Genomic DNA, 23,249 nt, shown 5'->3' with positions numbered 1-23,249 from the left:
TACGTACAGTTACATGTACAGACTGATAAATAGTTAAAAATAGGGATCAAATTTGGATCAATCAAAACGGCTAACAAAGTTAAGAAAAAAATTGTAAATAGGAGAGGAAATGTGCATATACCACCGGCAGGCCAGTTTTTATTTTGTCAATAAACAGCCCAATTTCAGCAGTATTTGTTAGATTTGTTCTTAAAATGTAAATATCAAAAATATATCACAAGGTAAATTTAGAGATTAACAACTATCTCTTACATGAAAAAATAAACCTTTATAATAGCTAAAAACAAATATACTGTTTCGTTAAAGGAAAAGACCCATAAAAATCGAAGTGGGCATAGCTAAATAGTCCATTTAAATCTATGCATCAGTAAACTTTCATTCAATTTTTCTTAGATTTTTGTGAAGAGAGTCAAAGGCGTTCAAGCGTTTGAATTCAAAGATGGGCTTTATGGACAATACTATCAGAGTTTAGGAACTCTGACGTCACAGAAAGTTCTTCCAACTCTAATCATGACACTGAGTGTTGTAACAACTTTTTACCCCTGAGTAACAGGTTGCTAAAATAATGTTCTCAAATATTCCTTCCTTCTAGTGTGCATCAGGAAAAAAGGTGATGTGACGTCAGAGTTCCTAGATACCGTCAGTATGGCTCATAGAAAGCCCACCATAAAATTTTAATGTTTGAATGTCTTTTAACACTTTTCAAAAAATCTAAGAAAAAATAAATGAAAGCAGTTTTACCCCAAATTTTCAGTTGTCTATATGATGAAACTTGCTTCATATTTTAGCTTCCTTTAAACAACTGTTAAATAACTAAAATATATACTAAATGAAACACAGATATCAGTAACAACCCACTCAGTTTAAGGCTAGAAAGTACATTTATATTAAGAGCAGAGTAACTACAAGTAACTTGTTCTATACACATGGCTTAATAGCAATACAAAACATTACCAACATGGCGTAAAATATTACATCACAATATAAACAAAATGGCATAAAAATTAGGTTCAGCAAGACTTCAAGAACGAAAGTTTTACACCTATAACAACACATTCATTAAGACCTGAAAAAGGCACCTTTAAAGCAATAACAAATACAGTCAACATGACCTAAATCCTGCACAGCAATAACAAAGCAATAACCATGACCTAAATCCTGAACCTTGACAGCAATAACAAAACACTATCAATATGACCAAAATCCCACACCTGTACAGTAAATAACAAAACAATAACCATACCCAAAATCCTGCACCTTGACAGCAATAACAAAACATTATCAATATGACCTAAATCCCGCACCTGTATAGCAATAACAAAGCAATAACCATGGTCACAAACCGTATTTGTATCTATACAACAATAAAGATGACCACAAAACTGTGCCTTGTATTCCAATAACAATAGAACAGCATAGCCTAAAACCGTGTCTGCGACCTACGTCGCTGAGTTGGTTAGCGCGCTAGCGCAGCGCAATAACCAATTGGCCTCTCACCAATGCGGTCGCTGTGAGTTCAAGTCCAGCTCATGCTGGCTTCCTCTCAGGCCGTACGTGGGAAGGTCTGACAGCAACCTGCGGATGGTTGTGTGTTTCCCCCGGGCTCTGCCCGGTTTCTTCCCACCATAATGAGGCCGCTGTTGCATAAGTGAAATATTCTTGAGAACGGCGTAAAACACCAATCAAATAAATAAATAGATAAAACCGTGTCTTTTCTCCAATACCAACGGATCCAACAGAACCTATAACCATGTTTTTACCGCAATAACAGCAGACACAACATGCTCTATACGATGTGATATTACAACAATAAAAAAATCGGCAGGACCAAAACAACCTCACCTTTATATCAATAACATCTCATCCAGCATGACTAACCCCAGTGGCTTTACATTTCGCAAAACCTTTCCTTGTTATAAAAAGTTGACCACTCCAGTTGTAATAATATAAAATCGTCACACAACACACTGTATCTAAGAAATGTCAAAGATATGCTAAATATCCAAAATGCTAGGAGTCTTTCAAACGAATGCCCCATTTGTTTTAAACAGCTCTAAACATTGCACGAGAAAGATTCCATACTTCTAACAGGTAAACAAGTGTTTACTATGCTGTATATTTCAAATGGATTGACTAGGTTTGTTCTCGTAAATATTTATTTATATATTTGCTTGGCGTTTTACGCCGTACTCAATATTTCACTTACGCGACATTAGACAGTTTTATGATGGGAAGAAACAGGGCAGAGCCCCGCAGGAAACCCATGGGCATTCGCAGGTTGTTGTATGACCTTCCCACGTTAAGTTCTTGCAAATAAATTTAAGTATCAAAAATATATTTCAATGTGAATAAAGCAATTACGATGCACATGTTTGGAGAAGTAAACGTTTATAATAGGTATGTGAGAATATGGCTGTGGCATAAAAGCACAAGTCTACCAATGGCAACAAATTGAACTTAAAGGTCGAGAAAGCAAAAAATACATCAACTTCAGATGAAAGAATGCGGAAAGTTAGTTAGTTGAAAATGTGGAAAAATTTTTCTTTAATAGAGAATACCAAAAGTGGGTCCCACATACCCAGCATACAAAAAAAAAATTGTAATACCCTTTTCTCCTGCAAAAGAAAAATGAGAAATAAATATTAAGTATTAAAAAAAATATTAAGGACCATATTTGCAGAAAACTTTTAACGCTCTTCCATCTAATTTTGACACCATTGTTATGTTTTCTTCTCCTTTAAACCTAAACAATACATTTACGGTAATGACGGCATAACTGATTTGTTATATAATCAGAGTTTCAAATCAACAAAACATTCAAAATCCTACATTTATGACAAAAACAAAAATAACCAAAACCCGAAAATTTTGTAGCAATATAAGCATAAATAATGACCTATAAACCGTAAATTTACACCAATAACATAACTATTATCATGACTTTATCAACAGCACAGTCATCACGACCTAAAAACGTAATTTACACCAATCACCGCACTATTATCATGATCTGAAAACCAAAACTTACACCAATCAAAACACTATGATCATGACCTAAAAAGCGTATTACTAAATCAATAAAACAAAATATACACCAAACATAGCACTATCATCATGACCTAGAAACCGCATCATTAAATCAAAAACTTAATCATCTAAATGACCGTTACAAGAACAAAGCATATTTAAACCAATAAGCACACAATAGTCATGATTTGAACGCATTTTCACAACAGTTACAACACAAACTTCACGTCCTAAACCCCTACCTTTACAACAACAACAAAGTGAGCAGCAAGCCCAACACAACACAGTTTTAATCAACACCAACAGAATCAACAGTGACAAACCATTGACATAAAAGCTCATCAGTTATGGCATAAAGTTACACAATTATACAGCACTGAGGCCACAGCAAGTTTGGCGAATGGAAATAAGAAACAGTTTTGATTAATCCAGTCATAGCGTAGAAACTATTAGTGGAATCTTTGCTGAACTTATTTTACATCGCCTCCAAAACTGTTGTCATTGGTCTGAAATTAGCGTAGGTTTGGAAGTTGTCCAGATATCCCATGACGACCTGGTGGATGAAGTTAAGCTGACCCTATAAAAGGGTAAAGGATGAAAAAGACATATGATAAATGGTAAGCAATCTGACCATAAATGGGGTAGATGAGGGCGAAAAAAAAATGACAGATGGCAAATGGTAAGCAAGATGACCCTAAAATAGGGTAAAGTCTAAAGAAAACAGGTGGTAAATGACAAGCATAAGGTTTGAAGCACATGAGTTTCTGATTTTTTGACACTCAAATTCTAAATGCATCTACACCATATGTAGCATGAAGACATTAATCAGTCGAAGCATGGTCCTTGTCTTTCTCCAGAAGTCACTGAGCATTGAAATAGACTCATACGCGTAAGGGCATAATTATATTTGTGTTATTTTTATTTGATAATTAGAAGTACTGTTGTCCATTTAGAGGTCCACGTTTAGCAATGGTACCAGCATTAGTACATCATTAAAAGAAAGACTATCACTCATATGCTTTATACGAAAATGACACTGATATAGTTATCTGTTTAATAATGTTATAAGTAATCATACCACATCTGTTATAATCTCCGGTCTGTTGTTCCTCATCTGCTTGACAGTCTGTAGGATATTGACGTTCTGGTCAACCTTCAGTCTTTCTAGCACAGTCCAAACCACGCAGAATAACCCACTCTTTGTCACGCCATCCCTGGGTACAATCGGGGCATATATTATTTTAATTGTACACGTAAGCCTGTATTTCTTCATCATCAATCTTAAAAGCAAGTAATGCGCACTCACCACATGATCGTATAATTTATATTATACATATGACATTAATTTACGGCTAATTTCCTCATCTTTTCGTTAGGTTTGGTGGCTTACATACAAGTAGGGTGGCCTTTCACAGCTGAGTTTATCAGTTTTGTCTAATTTGTTTCTGTATCTGCGCTGATTCGCTTTTAGAAATATGCTACATTCTTTGTTCTTAACGATCATTTTGTAATAGTAAAATGTATGAATCATTGTAAATCACTTAAAATATTAAAAACTTCGAATGCTACAAACAGGCCACCCTTTAAGGACAAAGTTTACATTCCCAATCAAACCAATATCAAAAGTGAGATAAACATAATTTAAGACCTTATGATTGCATAGGTAACCAGGACAGCCGTATGCAGACGGCCCAATGTCTCAGAGTATAAACTGCTTCTGTCTACATACGGTTATTTTGTTTACATAAGCTTATTTTCCCAAAATCTGATTTTGGCTTTGTTACATTTTATATGGAGACCTCGTTTTCAACAAATACTAAGCATTATTTACATTTTAATATTATATGAGCAAAAATCCTGAGGCTTTTTTGCCTTATAAAAAACAAAAACCCGCTATATTTCTCTGGAGTGAGAATGTATAATTTCGCATGCAAGAGAAAGTACAATGGCAGCGGGCAGTTGTCTGCCATAGAAGAACTCTTTTGACACACATCATATATGAGTAATGCATAGCTAACCTGCAATGAACCAGTACTGGTCCGTCGCCAGCCTTATCTCGCCACATGTCAACACTCTGCAGTACAGTCAAAAGCGTTGGTATAGTCTTCAGTGTTGGTTCACTCGTGAAAAATGGGCAGCGGAATTGTTTGATGGGCTGAGGTGCTTTCTGGAAATATTCATCAAATTCGATCATAAATAAAATTTACAGTATTCATCAGGATAATGTAGAACGCTCAGGAAGACTCTGCATTTAGGATGTGTAAAATACAGTTTCCCTCTTGTGATGTACAACGCAGGTTTCTTTATGCAGTGAGTGCAGGGAGGAGTCAGTAATGGTCTCCTCCCACTATCCTGTGCTCACTGCTTCAGTCATGCCAGTCAGCTGTAATTTGTCATACATACCACTTATATAGGTACAAGTCATTTTACCTTTTGCCCTTTTGAATAGTGTTTTCATATCCGTGTGAATAGTTTATCATTTGAATAACTTGCCGTGTGAAATGCATAATGTATTACCTTACTTGTTTGGTTTGCAACAAACATAGCTTAGATTTATCACCATTCTGTATTACTTCCTTTCCCACCGAGAGTCTCACGGAAGATCAGCCTGGGCTGAGTCTCTATCCGTGTCTTATGCATTATTTTTATTATGAACATAATAACATCAATTATAATGAATTATAGACACAATTATTCCTGTACTAACATGACACCACTGATCGGACTTATATCTGTACCATTCTTTATCGTGGGTTTCCCCTGGGCTCTGCCCGGTTTCCTACCACCATAATACTGGCCGCCGTCGTATAAGTGAAATATTCTTGGGTACGGCGTAAAACACCAATCATATAAATAAACAAATAAAGAATGACATTTCGGGAAAATCCCTGTCGGTGAATGAGATTTAATCCACATCTGGCGTGATCTAGCGCTAGGTTCTTGTGTTTTGAATGACCTCTTTGCTAGTGAAACTCGTTTCGTCTTTCCATGATCGTTGGAAACTGCTGACTGCTTTTCTTTGCATGATTGCGCCCTATTTTGGTATATTATATATACTTTCTTAGTTTTTTGGTGATTTGTGTTTGTGTCCTTTTGGGAATGGGCCATGCGATTATTGACCCTGATCGTCCATTTCGTCCAACGTCCAACAGCTGCTACACTATAGGCTGATAGTCGTAGTTTCGCTACATATTGAACATGAAGAGATATTATTTAGATTTTACGCGTATTTTTAAAAAAACTAGGACCAAAAGATTTAAAAGCGCTCGACAAAGAAAAGAATCGATTTTGAATTTAACCACAGCGTTGCTGTGCTGTGATTTTAGAATTCTTTTTTGTATAGGGTTATAACATCCCACTGGTTTAAAGGTTGTGGTGATTGGTCATGTTTTATATGTGTTGTTATGAACTAATTTTCTTGGTTACATTATGAGACATTCTTATGAAGGGTTCACTTTTTATTCTGATGTGATCAGTCCATAATGTCTAGCCCAAATTTGCCCTGTGACCGAAAGTAAAAATCGACAAAATTTTTTGCATGGGGATGATCAATTTCTATTCTTTATTTTGAGCTGCAACGCGCATTTGTGTTGGTGAAGTGTGTTCAAGCTGTTGTTAAAAGTTAGTATTCTTCCTGTTCTTGGGCGAGTTATGTGCATGCGTCGCTGCTTGTGACAAGACATGGGACATTCTTCTTTCTTTAAATAAAGGTGTTATTACAGTTAGATGTGCACCACCAGCACTTTTGTTTTGTTTGATTTATTTATTTGCTTGGCATTTTGCGCCGTACTCAAGAATATTTCACAATACGATGGTGGGAGGAAACGGGACAGAAGCCGGGGAAAACCCACGAACAACCGCTGAATGTTGGCAGACCTTCCCACGTTCCTCCAGATATGAAGCCAGGATGGGCTGGACTTGAACTCACAGCGACCGAATTGGAGAGAGGCTTCTGAATCAATGCGCCGTGCTGGCGCGCTAACTTCCACGGCCACAGAGGCCCCGGTTTTGTTTCTTCTTTTTGTTTGTTTTGGTAATTTCAAAATGTCGCACGCGTATAAACTGATTTTTTCAAACATTTGTACAGTACAGTATGTACGTGAAGATCGTGCACTTAGTTCAACGGAGACGTTCAGTTCGGGCTTGAACACTGGCGTTGAAAACCGTTATATGCTTCCATTTTCATGAACCCGTCCAAATGTCGGACTTAATACATGGACAAAGACTTTGTGGACTGTGTTGAGGGTTCTTTTGGAATAGGTTTTAAGGTTGTTGATCGGTAACCACCATTTTGTTTGGGGGTGATGTTGGAATATCAGTTCTGATGCCCAGATCCAGAATATGAACTTTCAGTCATGAAAAATAGCAACTAATATACCACTAAAATAAAAGACATTTTCTTTTCATCTCTGAATTAAAGTACTCAGAAATAATTGCCTTTGTTTGACATACTGAACTGTATAGAAGGGCTTTACCTTGTCTTTGTGGCTCAGTTCGTAAGTCCAAGTGGAGAATTCCACTCTCTGGTCAACATCTGTCACCTCCACCTCGAACGGGTTAAACGTTTCCTTCTTATCTGTCCAATACACCCCAACATTCTGTGTGCAAGAAAATAAAGTATAATAAATTTATGTATTGTATATTTCACTTTTTATTGCATGATGTAATCTGCAGATTATTACTGGCCACGGATTCATTAAGCGATCCTAGATTTAAGTCAAATGTTCAAATCACTTTAAAATTTGTATTTCCTACGTACCAAGGACAAACTATTGCTTGACAACGTAAATTATGGGTAAGTTATTGTAAAAGAAATAACAGCTAAAATAATGGAAAGGAACATACCAAATATAATGATTAAAATTTTGAATTAAGTCTACGATCGGTTCGTGATCCTGGGGCCAGGAGTTTTACACCAATGTACAATTGTATCAGGGGAACGGTTTTATGGGTGGGAGAAACTTGGGTACCCGGAGTGAATACTTTCTCACTCAAGCATAAAATATGAAGTACAGAGACAGCCTTAGGTGTGCCAAATTTGGGAAATCCAACTGATCTCGAACTAATTCCAAATAGCGCTTATTACCACTATGGCACTGGAAATATTAGAGGCTAAGCAATCTGAAATGTCCTGATGTTAGGGTTCAGTTGAGTGAACACCTCGGGTGTTTGACAGACTGAACTGTTATTGAATGTATAATAAACCAAACAACAGTTTGCCGCGCGCATTTTTCGCTGCCTTGTAATTCTAGATAGTCACACGCTTATAATATTCTCAGCATTTTATGCAACACTTTGTGGTCAATGTGACAGACTACCTATATGTATGCACCTCATCCCCTCTGTTGGGGTCTATCGCCTGGACAACTTTCATTGTGACAGATTACCTATTTATCTCCTGTTTTGCGAGCTATCAATAATGTGCACAACTTTCATTGTGACACATTACCTACCTTATTCCCTGTTTTGGGCTTCCTTTATCTGCACAACTTTCAATGTGACACATTACCTAGTTATCTTCTGTTTTGGGGGCCTTCCATAATGTGCACAACTTTCAATGTGACACATTACTTACTTATCTCTTGTTTAGAGTGGGTGAGTGAGTGCAATGGGGTTTAACGTCGTACTGAACAATTTTTCAGTCATATGACGACGGAGAAGAGTGCATGTACATGTAATGTGCCTCCTTGTTGAAGTACGGATTTCCACCGCTCCTTTATCTGGTGCAGTTTCAGTGAGACGACTTAAGCCGGGCGTATGTCGACCTTGCGACTGGGAACAACTGGGTTTTTGGCAACTGGAAGCAACTAGGAGCAAGTGGTAGCAACTCGGGGCATACCGTTATGGGCACAAGTGGTCGGTGAGACAAACTACCTACCTTATCCCCTGTTATGGGGTATTCTATTAAGTGAACAAGCGGTCAGTGTGACAGACTACCTACCTTATCCCCTGTTTTGGGAGGTCTTCCATTAACAGAACAATAGGTCAATGTGACAGACGACTTACCCAATCCTCTGTTTTTTCCATTATTTGCATTTGCACAGTCTTGTGTTCCCCGTGACCCATGATCTGCGTATCTGGTCAATTTGACACACTACCAACCTTTTCCCTGTTTTGGGTGTCCTTTATCTGCACAACTTTCAATGTGACACATTACCTACTTATCTTCTCTCTTGGGGGCCTTCCATAATGTGCACAACTTTCAATGTGACACATTACCTACCTTATTCCCTGTTTTCAGTTTGAAACTATCTGCACAACTTTCAGTGTGACACATTACTTACTTATCTCTTGTTTAGAGTGAGTGAGTGAGTGAGTGAGTGAGTGAGTGAGTGCAAAGGGATTTAACGTCCTACTTAACAATTTTTCAGTCATATGACGACGGAGGAGTCCTTAGAGTGCATGTGCGTGTAATGTGCCTCCTTGTTGAAGCACAGATTTCCACCGCTCCTGGTGCAGTTTCAGTGAGACGACTTAAGCCGGGCGTATGTCGACCTTGCGACTGGGAACAACTGGGTTTTTGGCAACTGGAAGCAACTAGGAGCAACTGGTAGCAACTCGGGGCATACCGTTATGGGCACAAGTGTTCAGTGAGACAGACTACCTACCTTATCCCCTGTTTTTGGAAGTCTTTCATTAACAGAACAAGAGGTCAATGTGATAGACGACCCACCCAATCCTCTGTTTTTTCCATTATTTGCATTTGCACAGCCTTGTATCTCCCCGTCTCCCATGATCTGGTCAATTTGACACACTACCTACCTTATCCCCTGTTTTCACGCGGTCCAGCATGATGATGGTACTGACTTTGTGATCATAGACCAGACGCCAGAAATCCACGACCGTGTTGGGTAGAGGAGTCTGAGTTAGGATAAAACCCCTCTTCTGTTTGTATCCCTACAATAAAAAACATCCTTTTCATTGCACCAAAGTTACTAAAAACATCTGTAATATCTGTAACATCTGCAGATAATCCTGGCAACAGACTGAAGGCAGAGGCCATTTCGTGAATTTGAAATAAGTGGAACTTGAACTTGATGAAATATGGATGGATATTTACAATTATCGACAGTTCAGGAGTTTAACACTCTTAGGACTCTTGGCATTGTACATGTTCGGTACACTCCTGGGAAGATAGTAATCGACTGTTTTCCGAAATGTTGCTTCACTTCCTGCTAGGGTGACTACACGAGCGAATACAGTTATCCAGTTCAAACCTCTGCACGTTCGCCACAATATGGCTGATATATTAGCGATATGCCTTAAGCCATTATCATTCACTCATTCATGTACGCGTTTCCAGGCAGCCACATCAATACTTTTGTCAGCAACCTGCAGATGGTATTGGGTTTCCCCCGGGCTCTGCACGGCTTCCTCCCATCATAATGCTGGACGCAGTCGTATAAATGAAATATTGTTGAGTACGGTGTAAAACACCAATCAAATACATAAAGATATAAATCACTATTTAAGGACCTCTGGAAGCTATCACGAAGCTATCTCAGACTCAGGTCAAAATTTTAAAAATTAAATTTGGTACGTTTCTTTCCATTACATTAATTGAAATTTATTTCACAATAACTGACCGAGAATTTAAGTTGTCAAGCAATATTTGGATCTTCTTACATTACAAATAGCAACATTAAAGTGATTCGAAATCTTGACTTAAATCTAAGATCGCTTCGTGATCCCTGGGCAAGATCTTGGTGTGATTATTGCGGACTTCATATACATCAACAAGGCTGCTAATTAAAACTTGCATAAAACAGATCTAAGTATCAAATGCTCAGTGGGAAGCGGGGTATGTCCGAGCGCAGAAGATGCTCGCTTTTAATTCGCTAGGATATGTGATATTCTATAACAGTTTTATATATTTGAGTTAGGTTGTATTTGTGAAATAGAGTATAGTGTCGTGGAGGCAATGGAATAAATCCTAGGTTCATGTGATTAATGGAATCAGGCCTTACATAGGCCTTGATATGCATGCTACACAAGTGTGCGTGTGGATCAAATCCCGACCCCCGCAATTTGTAGGAGCCTAGGGACAATAAATGGCCTAACAGTCGACGAAGAACACTTGTCTCCCAACAATATCTTGTACATATATATAGTTGGCAAGTCCGTCGGCAGCTGTCAAGGGTTGATGGTTTACAACGGACACTCCAATGAATATGACGTTATATAACGACGAAATAAATGCATACGTTGTTAATAATTAATTAATATGAAAAGACTAAGACTAATGATATTGACATCTCATCTCATCTGTCATGTGAAGGAATCATAATATATGTGGTCTCCTATGTGCCGCTGGAAAGGATTAATACACCGGTTTCAATTTTAACTTAGTGTACCGTATTCATACCTTTGTGGAGTCCCTTGCAGTTCATATTACCTTTCCACTTTTGAACATACAAACCACATTGTAGGGTCCCGACGAAGACCTTACCGGAAGATATACAGCATTGATGTAGTCGTTAGAGCCGGACACTGGCGTGGACAAGTATGGCCTGCAGCTATCAACTGAAATACAAGAATCACTGGTTTACTCCAACGAAGCTGCTGTGCTGCAGCAACGTGTTATTTGCAACACATATTACGCAGTTTACAGCTTTCCTTCACGTACCTGACTGTTCATGAGGCTTAGACTTCATAAATTCCAAAGACAGAACTACGAACGACGTGGGGATAATGTTGTAACACTCTGAATACAGGGATAGAAAATAGTCCTTAATGGCACCAACTGACGAAAAAGAATGATGTGAAGTGAGAAGGTACAAGGGCTTGATGCTAACCAGGTAAGTGTTTGAGCTCTTTACCGGGGAACGCCGACCCTGCTCTCGAGCACATTTAAGGCGAGCCACCTTTCTGGATGCTCACTGTCAATGTATATAAATTTGAGGCATTTCCGCTAATCAATAATCAAGTGTAGAGTCTGTGACTGATAAGAAGGTTGCATACCAACCATTTGTCATTGTGCCTTGAGTACGGCTGATTGTCATCTGGATGTCAGTGTTATCTTTCACTCTAGGAATTCACGAGGATCAGTGGATTTACCTCTATATGCTGAGACTTCCTATTGAGATTGTGTGTATTTGGAAAGGTGTTGTGTCTGCTCTAATCTCCAAAGGAATCTATATTTTGTTGTTACCTACATTGTTTTATATGTTATATACATGTTGTACTATTTAGTCTAAGACTAGACTATTTTATTATATGTATTTAACTATTTTAAAAGTGTTCGGTTATTACTGTCTGGGAGTTGAACAAGTCATTACTTTGCAGATTGACCTCTCTGATAACGATACTTTAACGTATACGCTGCTGAATAGCGAGATGAGCTATGAGTTTTCACATACTTTACAACGATGTTTAGAGGGCACATGGATACGGTGTCTAACACATTATGAAATCAGAAGTTGATATCGACATACAAACCCTGTTAGGTGTGTTGAGAGTGTAGCTCAATTGTCGATGAAATAAGGCAGATTTGCAGATTGACCTCTCTGATAACGATACCTTAACGGTATACGCTGCTGAACAGCGAGATGAGCTATGAGTTTTCACATACTTTACAACGATGTTTAGAGGGCACACGGAAAAGGTGTCTAACACATTATTAAATCAGAAGTTGATATCGACATACAAACCCTGTTAGGTGTGTTGAGAGTGTAGCTCAATTGTCGATGAAATAAGGCTTTGTCACAAAAAACTTACGGGCTAAAAATTTGGAGTATCTGTTCTTGGAAATATTGTCAGGATGTCTGGCTGATTTCACGTGCATCTTGTTCGCGGTTTGTGAGAGTTCCCGGAGGACCTAAAACGGACGGCGATAACTTCCATTTTAAAATGTTCTATTTGATTTCAACGCTTTGTAAACGAATGTCGGTCAGAACAACATCATCACAGACCCACAGTAGCTATGAATAGACTAGCTGTGTAATGTACCACGTAATTCCCATCATTTATCTATTTGCTTGACTACAGTTTTACGCCATATTCACGAATATTTCACTTTATATAAGAAGGTGGCTTAATTTATTTATATATTTATTTGATTGCTGTTTTACGCCGTACTGAAGAATATTTCACTTATACCATGGGGGCCAGCATTATGGTGGGAGCGGAGGCATGAATGACAGTAAATTTAGAATTCTAGTAGCCTCAACAGTTTGCAAATATTTCTTATTCTATTTTCGCAACAGACCTCAAACTGTGCGACCATCTTGGACTGTCCGGTCTCGGGGTCGACAGTGCAAAGGTCAGAGTACACGGTGGCAAAGTTCACAAATGGAATTGAACTGTCGCTGAATTTCAAGGCTTCTCCCAGGGCTGAGTGTAGAAACTCGTACTGTTCCTGGTTAACATAAGGGCAAATTTTTTTTATAATTTAGCAGAACTTTCCTGCAATGCATAATGTTAAATCATCTTGCGGAATAAACCCGTCAGATCAAAATTCATGTAACCAAATGTTATATCTTATGAGTACTTGTCATTCAGTTTTATTCCATCATACATTTGGCACAATGAGATGATCACGCATTGTTTTTATTTTCTATCTTGTCATTCAATAAAAGTAATGTTTGCAGGTAAATACCGTTTCGATGACATATGCACAATGCTTGTTTCAGCTTTAACAAGTGATGTGAAGAAAAGTAGTATCATGATAACAGATAATGTGCAAGGTAGAAAAAGTTTGACCTAAGTGCGATCAGATATTGCCTTCAGAAAACATTCCCGTGGTGTGGGAACATACCCTAACTCAGGTAAATTGACAAAAAGTCACATGTCATCGGATACGTCTGACCATTTGTCAGCTACATGCATCACACTGTCTTCGCTGCTCTGTTTTTTCTCTCTATGCTGTATGTCTTAATTATATTACACAATTACGTCTCCTATGGTATATCTGTACACTCAGAGGAGATTGGAATTTCCAAAGCAGCTCTGCAGTCTTTTTATGGCTAATTGTACCTGTGTCTGCACCATGTTGACCCGCTGCTGTCTCAGAATCATCACACAGGCCGGCACATTCACCACATTCTCTTCTTTAGCCTGATTGATCAGGTAATCCAGAGCTATGAACGTTCCCGTGCGTCCAATCCCAGCACTGATCCAAGACACGCATGCGTACAACAGGTAGAGTAAAATCATAAGGCAAAAAGTACTCCACAAGAGATATCCCAATTCTTGACAAGATCGCTTCTTTAATAACCGGCATGCGCACTTTGAAGGTTTACCTTAAAAAAGATTTAAAGACTTGGCTGTGCCTTTTGAGAGACAATGTCGCCGGTAGCTACCACAATTCAACTAAAGAACTGACACCGTTGAAGTCATGCCATGCAGTGCTATATTTTACAACCACATGGACATAGGTTTTAAACGAAGTCTGGGTGCTATCAATCCCGATCTAACACAGAACGTGTCTTGAATCACGTCAGGATTAATATCAACTGCGCATGTGCTGTTCTTTTGGAAAGCAAACATTTTCATGCCAATTTTCAACCATAATCGACGTCCACAAGCGCAAGATCAATTTGCAAAAGAAAGTTTAATTCGTTCCCTCCCGAAAATAATATTTGTTTATTCCATTGGTGTTTTACGCCGTACTCAAGAATATTTCACTCATACGACGGCGGTCAGCATTATGGTGGGTGGAAACTCACGACCATCCGCAAGTTGCTTCAAGACCTTCACACTTACGGCCGGCGAGGATATCAGCATGAGTTGGACTTGAACTCACAGCGACCGCATTGGTGAGAGACTACTGGGTCATTACGCTGCGTTATCCCGCTAACCAACTGAGCCACTGAGCCACGGAGCATCCCCCCTCCCTCGTAAATAAGAAGAATGCGTATATAGAGAAAGGAATTAACACGGGGCCATGAAAACAGGCATCATTGATGCTAGAAAGACAAGACATTATTCTAGACGCGGAAACTTAATCAATATTCAATTTACTTGCATCCTAGTTTAAAAGTTATCGCGAATCTGAAATATAATGGATTATTTTTAAGTGGAATTAGTGCACATCATTATGACTTTTCACAGATCCTGCACACTTTTGCCATATGTACTTATGAGATATTCTACTCTTAGCGATTTTAAGAAACAAAGAATGAAGGTGTTAGATTTCCTATACACTCTCGATCATTTGTTTTTCAAAAATGGTTAATTTATATTTCATACGTAATCTGCGTGATTAGTGCAAAAGTATAAAATGTTTGATTCAAATGAAGAACTCAAAAGTGGTGTTTATTTCAGAACTAGCATTGCATTTCAAAATGTTTCTCTCTAGGTTGATCTGGATTGTTTGTTCCCACGCCTACCTGCAATGGACAAGAATTGGTCCAGGTAAAGTCGAGTTGTACTCCAGAACCTTATCTCGAAAGTCAAGCAGAATTGTGGCATCGGAAGGTGCCCCGTGATCTGGCCAAGCCGAGAAGTGAAACTGTTTGAGAATCTTCGTCTTGTTTTTCACCTGAGGAGATTTTCCGATCAGATGCGTGACACAAGTAATGGTGGTAAGGAAAGCATAAACCAATAGCCAACAGAATTTGCTCATCTTATAGGCAGATTCTCATCTTGTATCCTCGTCTTTGATTGTGTTATAATACCAATATATTGTACATATGTTACAATTACATTTTAGGGAAACTTTGGGCATGTTGGAAGAATCTATTTATTTATTTGATTGGTAGTTTACGTCGTACTCAAGAAAATTTCACTTAAACGACGGCAGCCAGAATTATGGTGGAAGGAAACCGGACAGAGCCAGGACGATACCCACGACCATTCACATGTTGCTGCAGACCTTCCCATGTACGACCGGAGAGGAAGCCAGCAAAGAGACGGACTTGTACTCACAGCGACCGTATTGGTGAAAGGGCCTTAGGTCATTGCGCCGCGCTAGCGTGCTAATCCCCTCTACCAAGTCCAGCTTATGCTGGCTTCCTCTCCGGCCATATGTGGGGAGGTCTTCCAGTAACCTGCGGATGGTCCTGGGTTTCCTCCCATCATAATGCTGACCGACGTCGTATAAGTGAAATATTCTTGAGTACGCTTTAAAACACCAATCAAATAAATAAATAAATAAATAACCTACAGACATTTTGGACAGAAATTGAGAATTGAGGGTAATCATGCAATAATGAACTATATGTACAAGTATTTTGAACACTTTCTTACATGTGCAAAGTTACAAAGGGTATACAGGGATACATGCGAGCAAACGATGACGGGAATACTAGAAAGTGATGTGTGGTCACCTACCTTGTTATTCGGCTCTAGTGCTCTAAGTGTACAGTTAGTGTACAGCTTGTGTCGATATTACTACATGTAAGTACCAGTGTTGCATTTGTGTAATTCTATAAAAGTACAAATAGTGTCGATCAGACCTACCTTAGTGTGACTCAGCACCAATGTTCTAATTGTGCAGTTCTGTCAGTGTGCTCCTATAGAGTCGATGTAACTGAGCACCACTGATCTAATTCTCTAATTGTTCAGATGGTGTCGATCAGACCTACCCTAGTGTGACTCAGCACCAGTGTTCTAATTGTGCAGTTCTGTCAGTGTTCTCCTATAGTGTCGATGTGACTGAGCACCGCTGATCTAATTCTCTAATAGTGTCGACCAGACCTATGTGTACCTTAGTGTGACTCAGCACCAGTGTTCTAATTGTGCAGTTCTCTCAGTGTACTGTTATAGTGCAGATGTGACTGCGCACCTCTTTTCTAACTCTAATTGTTCAGATAGTGTCGATCAGACCTACCCTATTGTGACTCAGCACCAGTGTTCTAATTGTGCAGTTCTGTCAGTGTACTCCTATAGTGTCGATGTGACTGAGCACCACTGATCTAGTGTACAGCTAGTGTCAACGTGGGTTCCACCTTCTTCCCTCGGTGTTCTAACTGCGTAGGTCTACAAGTGTACAGATACTGTCGATCCCACTTACCTCAGTGTGAGCCACTACCGGTGTTCTAAGTGTGTCATTCTATAAGTGTACCTACTGTGTCGATCACAACTACCTGAGTGCAGCTTAGCCTTGCTGCTCTAATTGCGTAGTTCTATAAGTGTACAGCTAGTTCCGATGTGAGTCAGCCGCAGTGTTCTAATTGTGTAGTTCTATGAATGTAGCGATAATGTCGATCAGATCTCTCTTAGTGTGACTCCGCTCCAGTGCTCTAATTGTGTAGTTCAATGAGTGTACCGATAATGTCGATAGGATCTCTTTCAGTGTGACTCCTCTCCAGTGTTCTAATTGTGCAGTTCAATGAGTGTACCAATGACATTGATCAGACCTACCTTTGTGTGACTTAGCTCCAGTGTTCTAATTGCGCAATTCGCATATACCTCCTCGTCAAGCAGGGTAACCTCAATGACACCAAACCGCGTACAGCCTTCGCTCGGCCAGTACTGTTTGCACTTTATCTAAAACGCAAACCAATGACGGAGGACACGTGGACTGAGGCACAACGTACTGGAAAATACTCTCATCATTGGTGTATACTTTGAATTCATTATACAATTTTAAATATTCATTAACTCAATACAACCAAAATAGTAAGGACAACGAAAGAAGACTCCCATTGAAGTTTGCTTATCATTTGACTTAATTTCATTGTTCAAGCCAATTCGTCATTCCAATATTATCAACTAGATGTTCAAATACTTATGTGAAAACGACGTCACCTTTGATGTAAGACTTCATTCAATGACATTTAGAAGTTGAACTGGATAATATAACAAATATATGGATCACAACTTCTGCCGATTCAGTGAGCAACGTTTCGGTATAGGTACTAATGCCGGTCATTAAGCTTGATAAGTGTATTAGTCCCTATACCGAAACGTGGCTCACTCAATACATAGAAGTTGTGATCCATATATTTCAAGTTATGTTACCTTTGATGTAGGAATGGCCTGAATCAGGAGTGACGCAGCTCATACAAATGGGCTGATAGAATACCTTATCTAAGAACTATTTGAAACACAGGCATTTGTTTTTATCTTAAGAGCAGTACATGCACAATGGAATATGCTATTAGAAATACCTTAGTTGCTTCGATCAGATTTGTCACCATGACAATTTTACCCACGTTCTGTTCCCAGAGCATGCGCATGAAGTCGTTTATGATAAGATCGGTAGGCCCTGTGGAGATACATGTAAACGTGAACAGCGCAAGATCACGTGGGTGAGCATCAGGTAAAACAATACACCATATCATTTATGAGGCACGACTTTCTTTATGGCAAATAAAATCCTTATCTTTTTATTTGGAAGATCCTCCTTTTATACTGATAATGACCTAATAAATACGACTGCATAAAATATGTTGAACGTGGCACCGTGACTAGCCGAGACACTTTATTGCGATCAGGAAGATCGTTAGTTTATTTCATTTGTGTGCAAATGGTTTTTTTCTCATCACCATAATTTTAACATTAATCAAAAGAATTTTACAATTTTATATGTAAATATCTATGCTTGAGGTTTAACATCGTACTTAATAATTTTTCAGTTATATGACGACGAGGAGTCATTAGGTGTGAACACATACATTTTGTCTTCTTGTGCCAGGGCGACTCCATACTGCCGCCAGTAGTCATACCGAAGAAACAATACATGACACCACCCCCCCCCCCCCCAAACCAACCCACCCACCCAGTCACATTATGCTGACACCGGGCCAGCCAGTTATGTTTCCTTGCTCTAACCTTTCGTCGCTCAGCCCTGCGCATGAATTCTTCAAGGAGTAGAGGGCAGAGAGCATTGAGGGGTTGACAAGGAGAATTTTGTCCATCCTGGTTATACCACAGTTGTTACTGTGTACCTCATCCAACCCTTGTGAATTGTCCACATTTTTTCTTAGGACATGACGAGTATAGATACTATTACGTAAAGATTTACATGGTCAGATTAAGAGTGAAAAAGGGGATCTTTACCTTGAGAGGCGATGAATTTCTTAGGCTGGTTGTAACCCTGAAATGTAATGCGTCAACAGTGAAAGAGGAAGAACCGTTTACCTGAAATGAGTGTTAGTTTAGACTAAAAATGTGTATGGAAAAACCTTTACTTGTTTCTTAAGATTTAAGTTTTAATTGAGTGGCATGTAGTAGTGAAATATTTTGGATGTATTATAATATATGTCGCCACAATATTTCAATACCTTTTATAATTAGAGCTAAACAAGCTTCTTGTGAATTATATTGATTGTGTTGTTTGTCTGTGCATGACAAAAAGACAAAAGAAAAAAAAAACAAAAACAATCTCCTTGACTGCTTGAATCCTGGCCTGAAAAATGTCACTATGACGGGACTTTAAGCATTATCAATAAGGTTCACGACGTTCAATATACTATCAGAACATTTGCCTCTGTCCAATCCAGTGAACAAATCTAAATAAAAAGGAGTGAGGATATTTTTGATACAATTTCCGCTCATCCTACCACTGACTCTTACTTCTTTTGACAGTTTCTTTCAGACAATTTTTCTCAGTACCCGTGGTGTGTATGGATGGAATCTACCATATTTATATCTAATCCTTCGATATTAAATTAGCTGAATAGAAATTTAACTGGTGTTAAGACGTTTAAGTATTTATAGCGTTAGGTACAGACTAAGACAACGTAGGCTATAGATATATTCTTACCAAGACGGTAGGCGTAAATAAGAACAGATGAAAGCAAGGTATAACATTAAGACAAAAGGATATATGTTAATGTAACTAGCACTCAATCTTACGTCAATGTAACAGGCGTTTATGTAATCCGATTTGTCATTGGGTCCATGGAGTCTCAAGACGACACGAGAGTGGTCATCTGAAAAAAAAAAATGGAAGTAGTGATGGAAAACAAGAATTCTGGAAGTATTGCTTCTACAAAACATGAACGTGTTTTTTAAGTGTTAGATAGCTATATTTATGTCCACAAAGTCCACAAGGGAACTGCCATAATGTTGTAGAAAACGGACGAAATCCCCTGAAACTTGAGACTGACCTGTAACATGGTGTACTCTCTCAAGACGTTTTATCCATATCGGTAAAAACAGATGGTTTGCATATATTTTGTATGATTTGTGGATCAAAGATATGAAAAATGCTTTCAGATGATACAGAAAGAAAGATTTCAACGATAGTACAGATAAAAATACAGGGTTTATTTCATCCAAAAAAAGAAAATCTTTGCTTTTGGATCTGACTTACCCTTTTTACGGCTGCGCAATTAAAATTTAAAGCTATTGGGCATATGACGGAATATCATTTATTGCAAGTGTTAATTGGATGGCTATACATGTCGGTCCTAATTAAGGATATTCAGTATTGGGGAAATAAGGCATATGGTTTAGACTGGATAAATGGACTCAATATCACTGAAGGCTTATTGCTTGATGTGTTACTGTAATTATTGCTATATTACTTCTTCACTTAATTACCAAACACAGATGCTTACATGCGACAAGATTCTTGTAGCGACTTTTAGCCTTGTTGTATGGAAGATTTGCCACTTCAGCTTTGGCATGGAGTCCGGCGGGAAATTTCTAACAAAAAAAAGCAACAATAGCTTAAGCATAATGTGTAAACAAAAGACGAGTTCAAAATATTTTCCTCACAGCGATATTTACGTGTACGCTAAAGTCATAATGGTCACCGTTAACCAAGACCTATATATTGGTTTTAACATTCATTTAGTTAGTTGATTGGTCTTTGCCATTCAAGAGAATGTTTCACTTGTAAGACAGCGACCAGCATAATGCTGGGAGAAAACCGGGCAAAACCCGAGTAAATTCCTCGACCATCCGCATTCAGGTTGTTATCGTTAATAAATGTTAACAGCAGATGTTCAGGCGTTAACTAATAAATAAATTGTTGAAATGTGTCGTGATTTAGCGCAGGTATTTTTAAGTCACCATGTTTAATACAGCAAAATAATCTAACAGCTTACTGCGAACTCGGCTTTGAAACCATCGGCTGCCATTTTCTCTTGGATGTAGTCCCAGAATTCCTCTACAGGAACTGACGTGCTCAAGTGATTCTCGTACGTTGTTGCCTCGGGATCCTCTGGGACTACGTGAACTTCCGGGTCCTCTGCTTCATATTCTGAAAGTTAAATCAACATTGCTAATATGATTAACAGGTTCGAACTCAAAACTCTCCTACCGAATGCAATTACTTGTCATGTAGATGTAAAATCTTCAGAGACCATACAGCCACCCTTTTAACAGTTAACCATTAAAAAAGCTACTTTGTTTTTAATTTATGTCTCTAAGTTTAGTATGTTAGACTTTTAAAAGTCAGGGTTGATATATCTCGTGCTTATAGTGAATAAGGTAACCATTTGTGTAGCTAAATGACAAGTGGTTATTTTTATTTCCCTGCTTCAGGCTTCTCTCAAAATTTGTCTTCTTTAGTGTGACTTTAAAGAACTGTTGGCTTTTATTTTCTTACCTCTATTGCTCTGTTGATCCTCGACGTCTGGTTGAATGTCACCCATTGTCCTCACTGACAGGGAATCGTGGGCCTGTGCCTTACTTGTTGACGGATGACGCCTCCTGGTCAAAGGAGAAGAAAATTTAAATATCACTCAAATACCATTTACCATGCTGGTGCATACCATAAAAATTTCAATATGTACCTCAAGCTGATAAATTATAAATAAAGTCAGCGCCAAAATCTGCTCTGGGCGATTCCATTTGGCCTAAGTACTAGTCCTGAAGTCTTCTGTGATAGGAGAATTGCTGTTGGAAACCAAAGTGCAGTTCGTACATTTTCGGTAGAACTCTTCTTCCAAAAAGATAGCGAAGAGTACAGTTCGTTTTCCGCATTGGTGATCAGGAAGCTTTACATGTATGTCGAGGAAAAGTCGCAAAAATATGCAGCAGGCACCACCAGATGGAAATGTGCTCTTTTCAGCCTATAGTGTCATGCATTTAAGTTTTCTTCTCCTTTAAACAACACAGACACGTTTGGATGTAGGGCAGAACTTATAAACATTTTAACTCGCATGCCTTTTTTGGTTTTGTTTGTTGAGGAAGGGTGGGGGGGGTAAGTTTTCGTGCCGTACAACCGACTGATCAAAATAACCCTAACTGGATACATAGAATACTGGTGCATGTTTATATATAATATATACAATAATCATAAGCATGCTAATTCTTATTATCTTCAAAGACAACCACAAAGACGAGACCATCGGGTCCAGCTGGCACCAGAATTACGAAGCTGTCTTAAACTTAATAAGACATTTATTTAATTACTTAGTGATACTAAGAGTTATCTGAGATTTTCATGACAGATTGATAATTTGTGGTTAAATTCAAATCTAAGTTTAGGGGTAATACAAAAGTTTAGACTAAATTTAACTTAAAGGCTACATAAATCGCTTTACTTTAATTTCATTAATATGCAGTATGGGGTCTGGCCTGACCTATTCAAAGACCAAAAAGCTTCTCCACTTTCTTACTGAGTGTGTGTGTGTGTTGGGGAGGCGGGGGGGGGGGGGGGGGGGGCATTGAAAGGGCTTAAGCCACCATTTTCCCAAGGCTCGACCGGAGACTAAGTGGCTTGTTGTTGTGATGTCAACTGGGATATCTGTTAAAAAAAACACCTCTTTTGGGGGGACAGCACTAATTGGGGAGCCCCCATTGGGGGCGGTAACTTGTTCCTGCATTCTCAGTATGTTCATCGATGACGTCGTTTTCGAATATTCCCTACCACTGACGCAACACATGCATAAAACAGAGGGATTAATAACATTAATATAAACTATGCTTTAACCTCGAAAAAAATGTTCTGAATTTTTTGTTTTGGCATATCTTTTGTTTCATAATCCTTAAAACTATACTTTTCGTTTTATAGCACTCAATAAGTCTGAGGCAGGTTCATGATCCTGGCGCCAGAACTTCGTTACATAACTACAAACACTAACAATTCAACAGGCGCTGTCTTGATCCGCGACCCGACCATCCATGTCGCCAAAGTGTTGCCGCCACTGAACTATCAACCACCCTATCCAGTCACATTATACTGACAATGGGCAAACCAGTCCCGTTATAGTGCGTGTGCAAAATTACTGGAATAATCAACTCTTTGCTTGATAGAAGGTGTGAACAGAAGTAACGCGTTTAACCGAATTACCTGTAAATGATGATTACTGCAACAACAACGGCACAGGCTACAAGAACACCAGTCACGCCCCCTGTGACTCCGTCGATGTTGGAAATTG

The 23,249-nt window shown here is 38.8% G+C and overlaps 1 protein-coding gene across 1 annotated transcript; it reads right to left on the bottom strand.

Moving 5' to 3' along the window:
• On the bottom strand, window positions 1-23,249 carry LOC135481284 (receptor-type tyrosine-protein phosphatase mu-like). The gene is made up of 18 exons (XM_064761134.1): window positions 23,162-23,249; window positions 21,473-21,576; window positions 20,970-21,124; window positions 20,478-20,565; window positions 19,771-19,847; window positions 18,973-19,009; window positions 18,081-18,178; window positions 17,332-17,457; window positions 15,357-15,508; window positions 14,002-14,137; window positions 13,235-13,384; window positions 12,745-12,844; window positions 11,477-11,550; window positions 9,790-9,924; window positions 7,503-7,625; window positions 5,046-5,194; window positions 4,106-4,241; window positions 1-3,604 (listed from the first exon to the last, which is right to left on the bottom strand). The coding sequence occupies exons 2-18, from the start codon at window positions 21,516-21,518 to the stop codon at window positions 3,503-3,505; spliced, it is 1,884 nt and encodes a 627-aa protein (XP_064617204.1). The 5' UTR covers window positions 21,519-21,576; window positions 23,162-23,249; the 3' UTR covers window positions 1-3,502.

Source organism: Liolophura sinensis, unplaced genomic scaffold (assembly GCF_032854445.1).
Source record: "Liolophura sinensis isolate JHLJ2023 unplaced genomic scaffold, CUHK_Ljap_v2 scaffold_15, whole genome shotgun sequence".
Lineage (NCBI taxonomy): Eukaryota > Metazoa > Mollusca > Polyplacophora > Chitonida > Chitonidae > Liolophura > Liolophura sinensis.
This window is presented reverse-complemented; position numbering and strand designations above follow the sequence as displayed.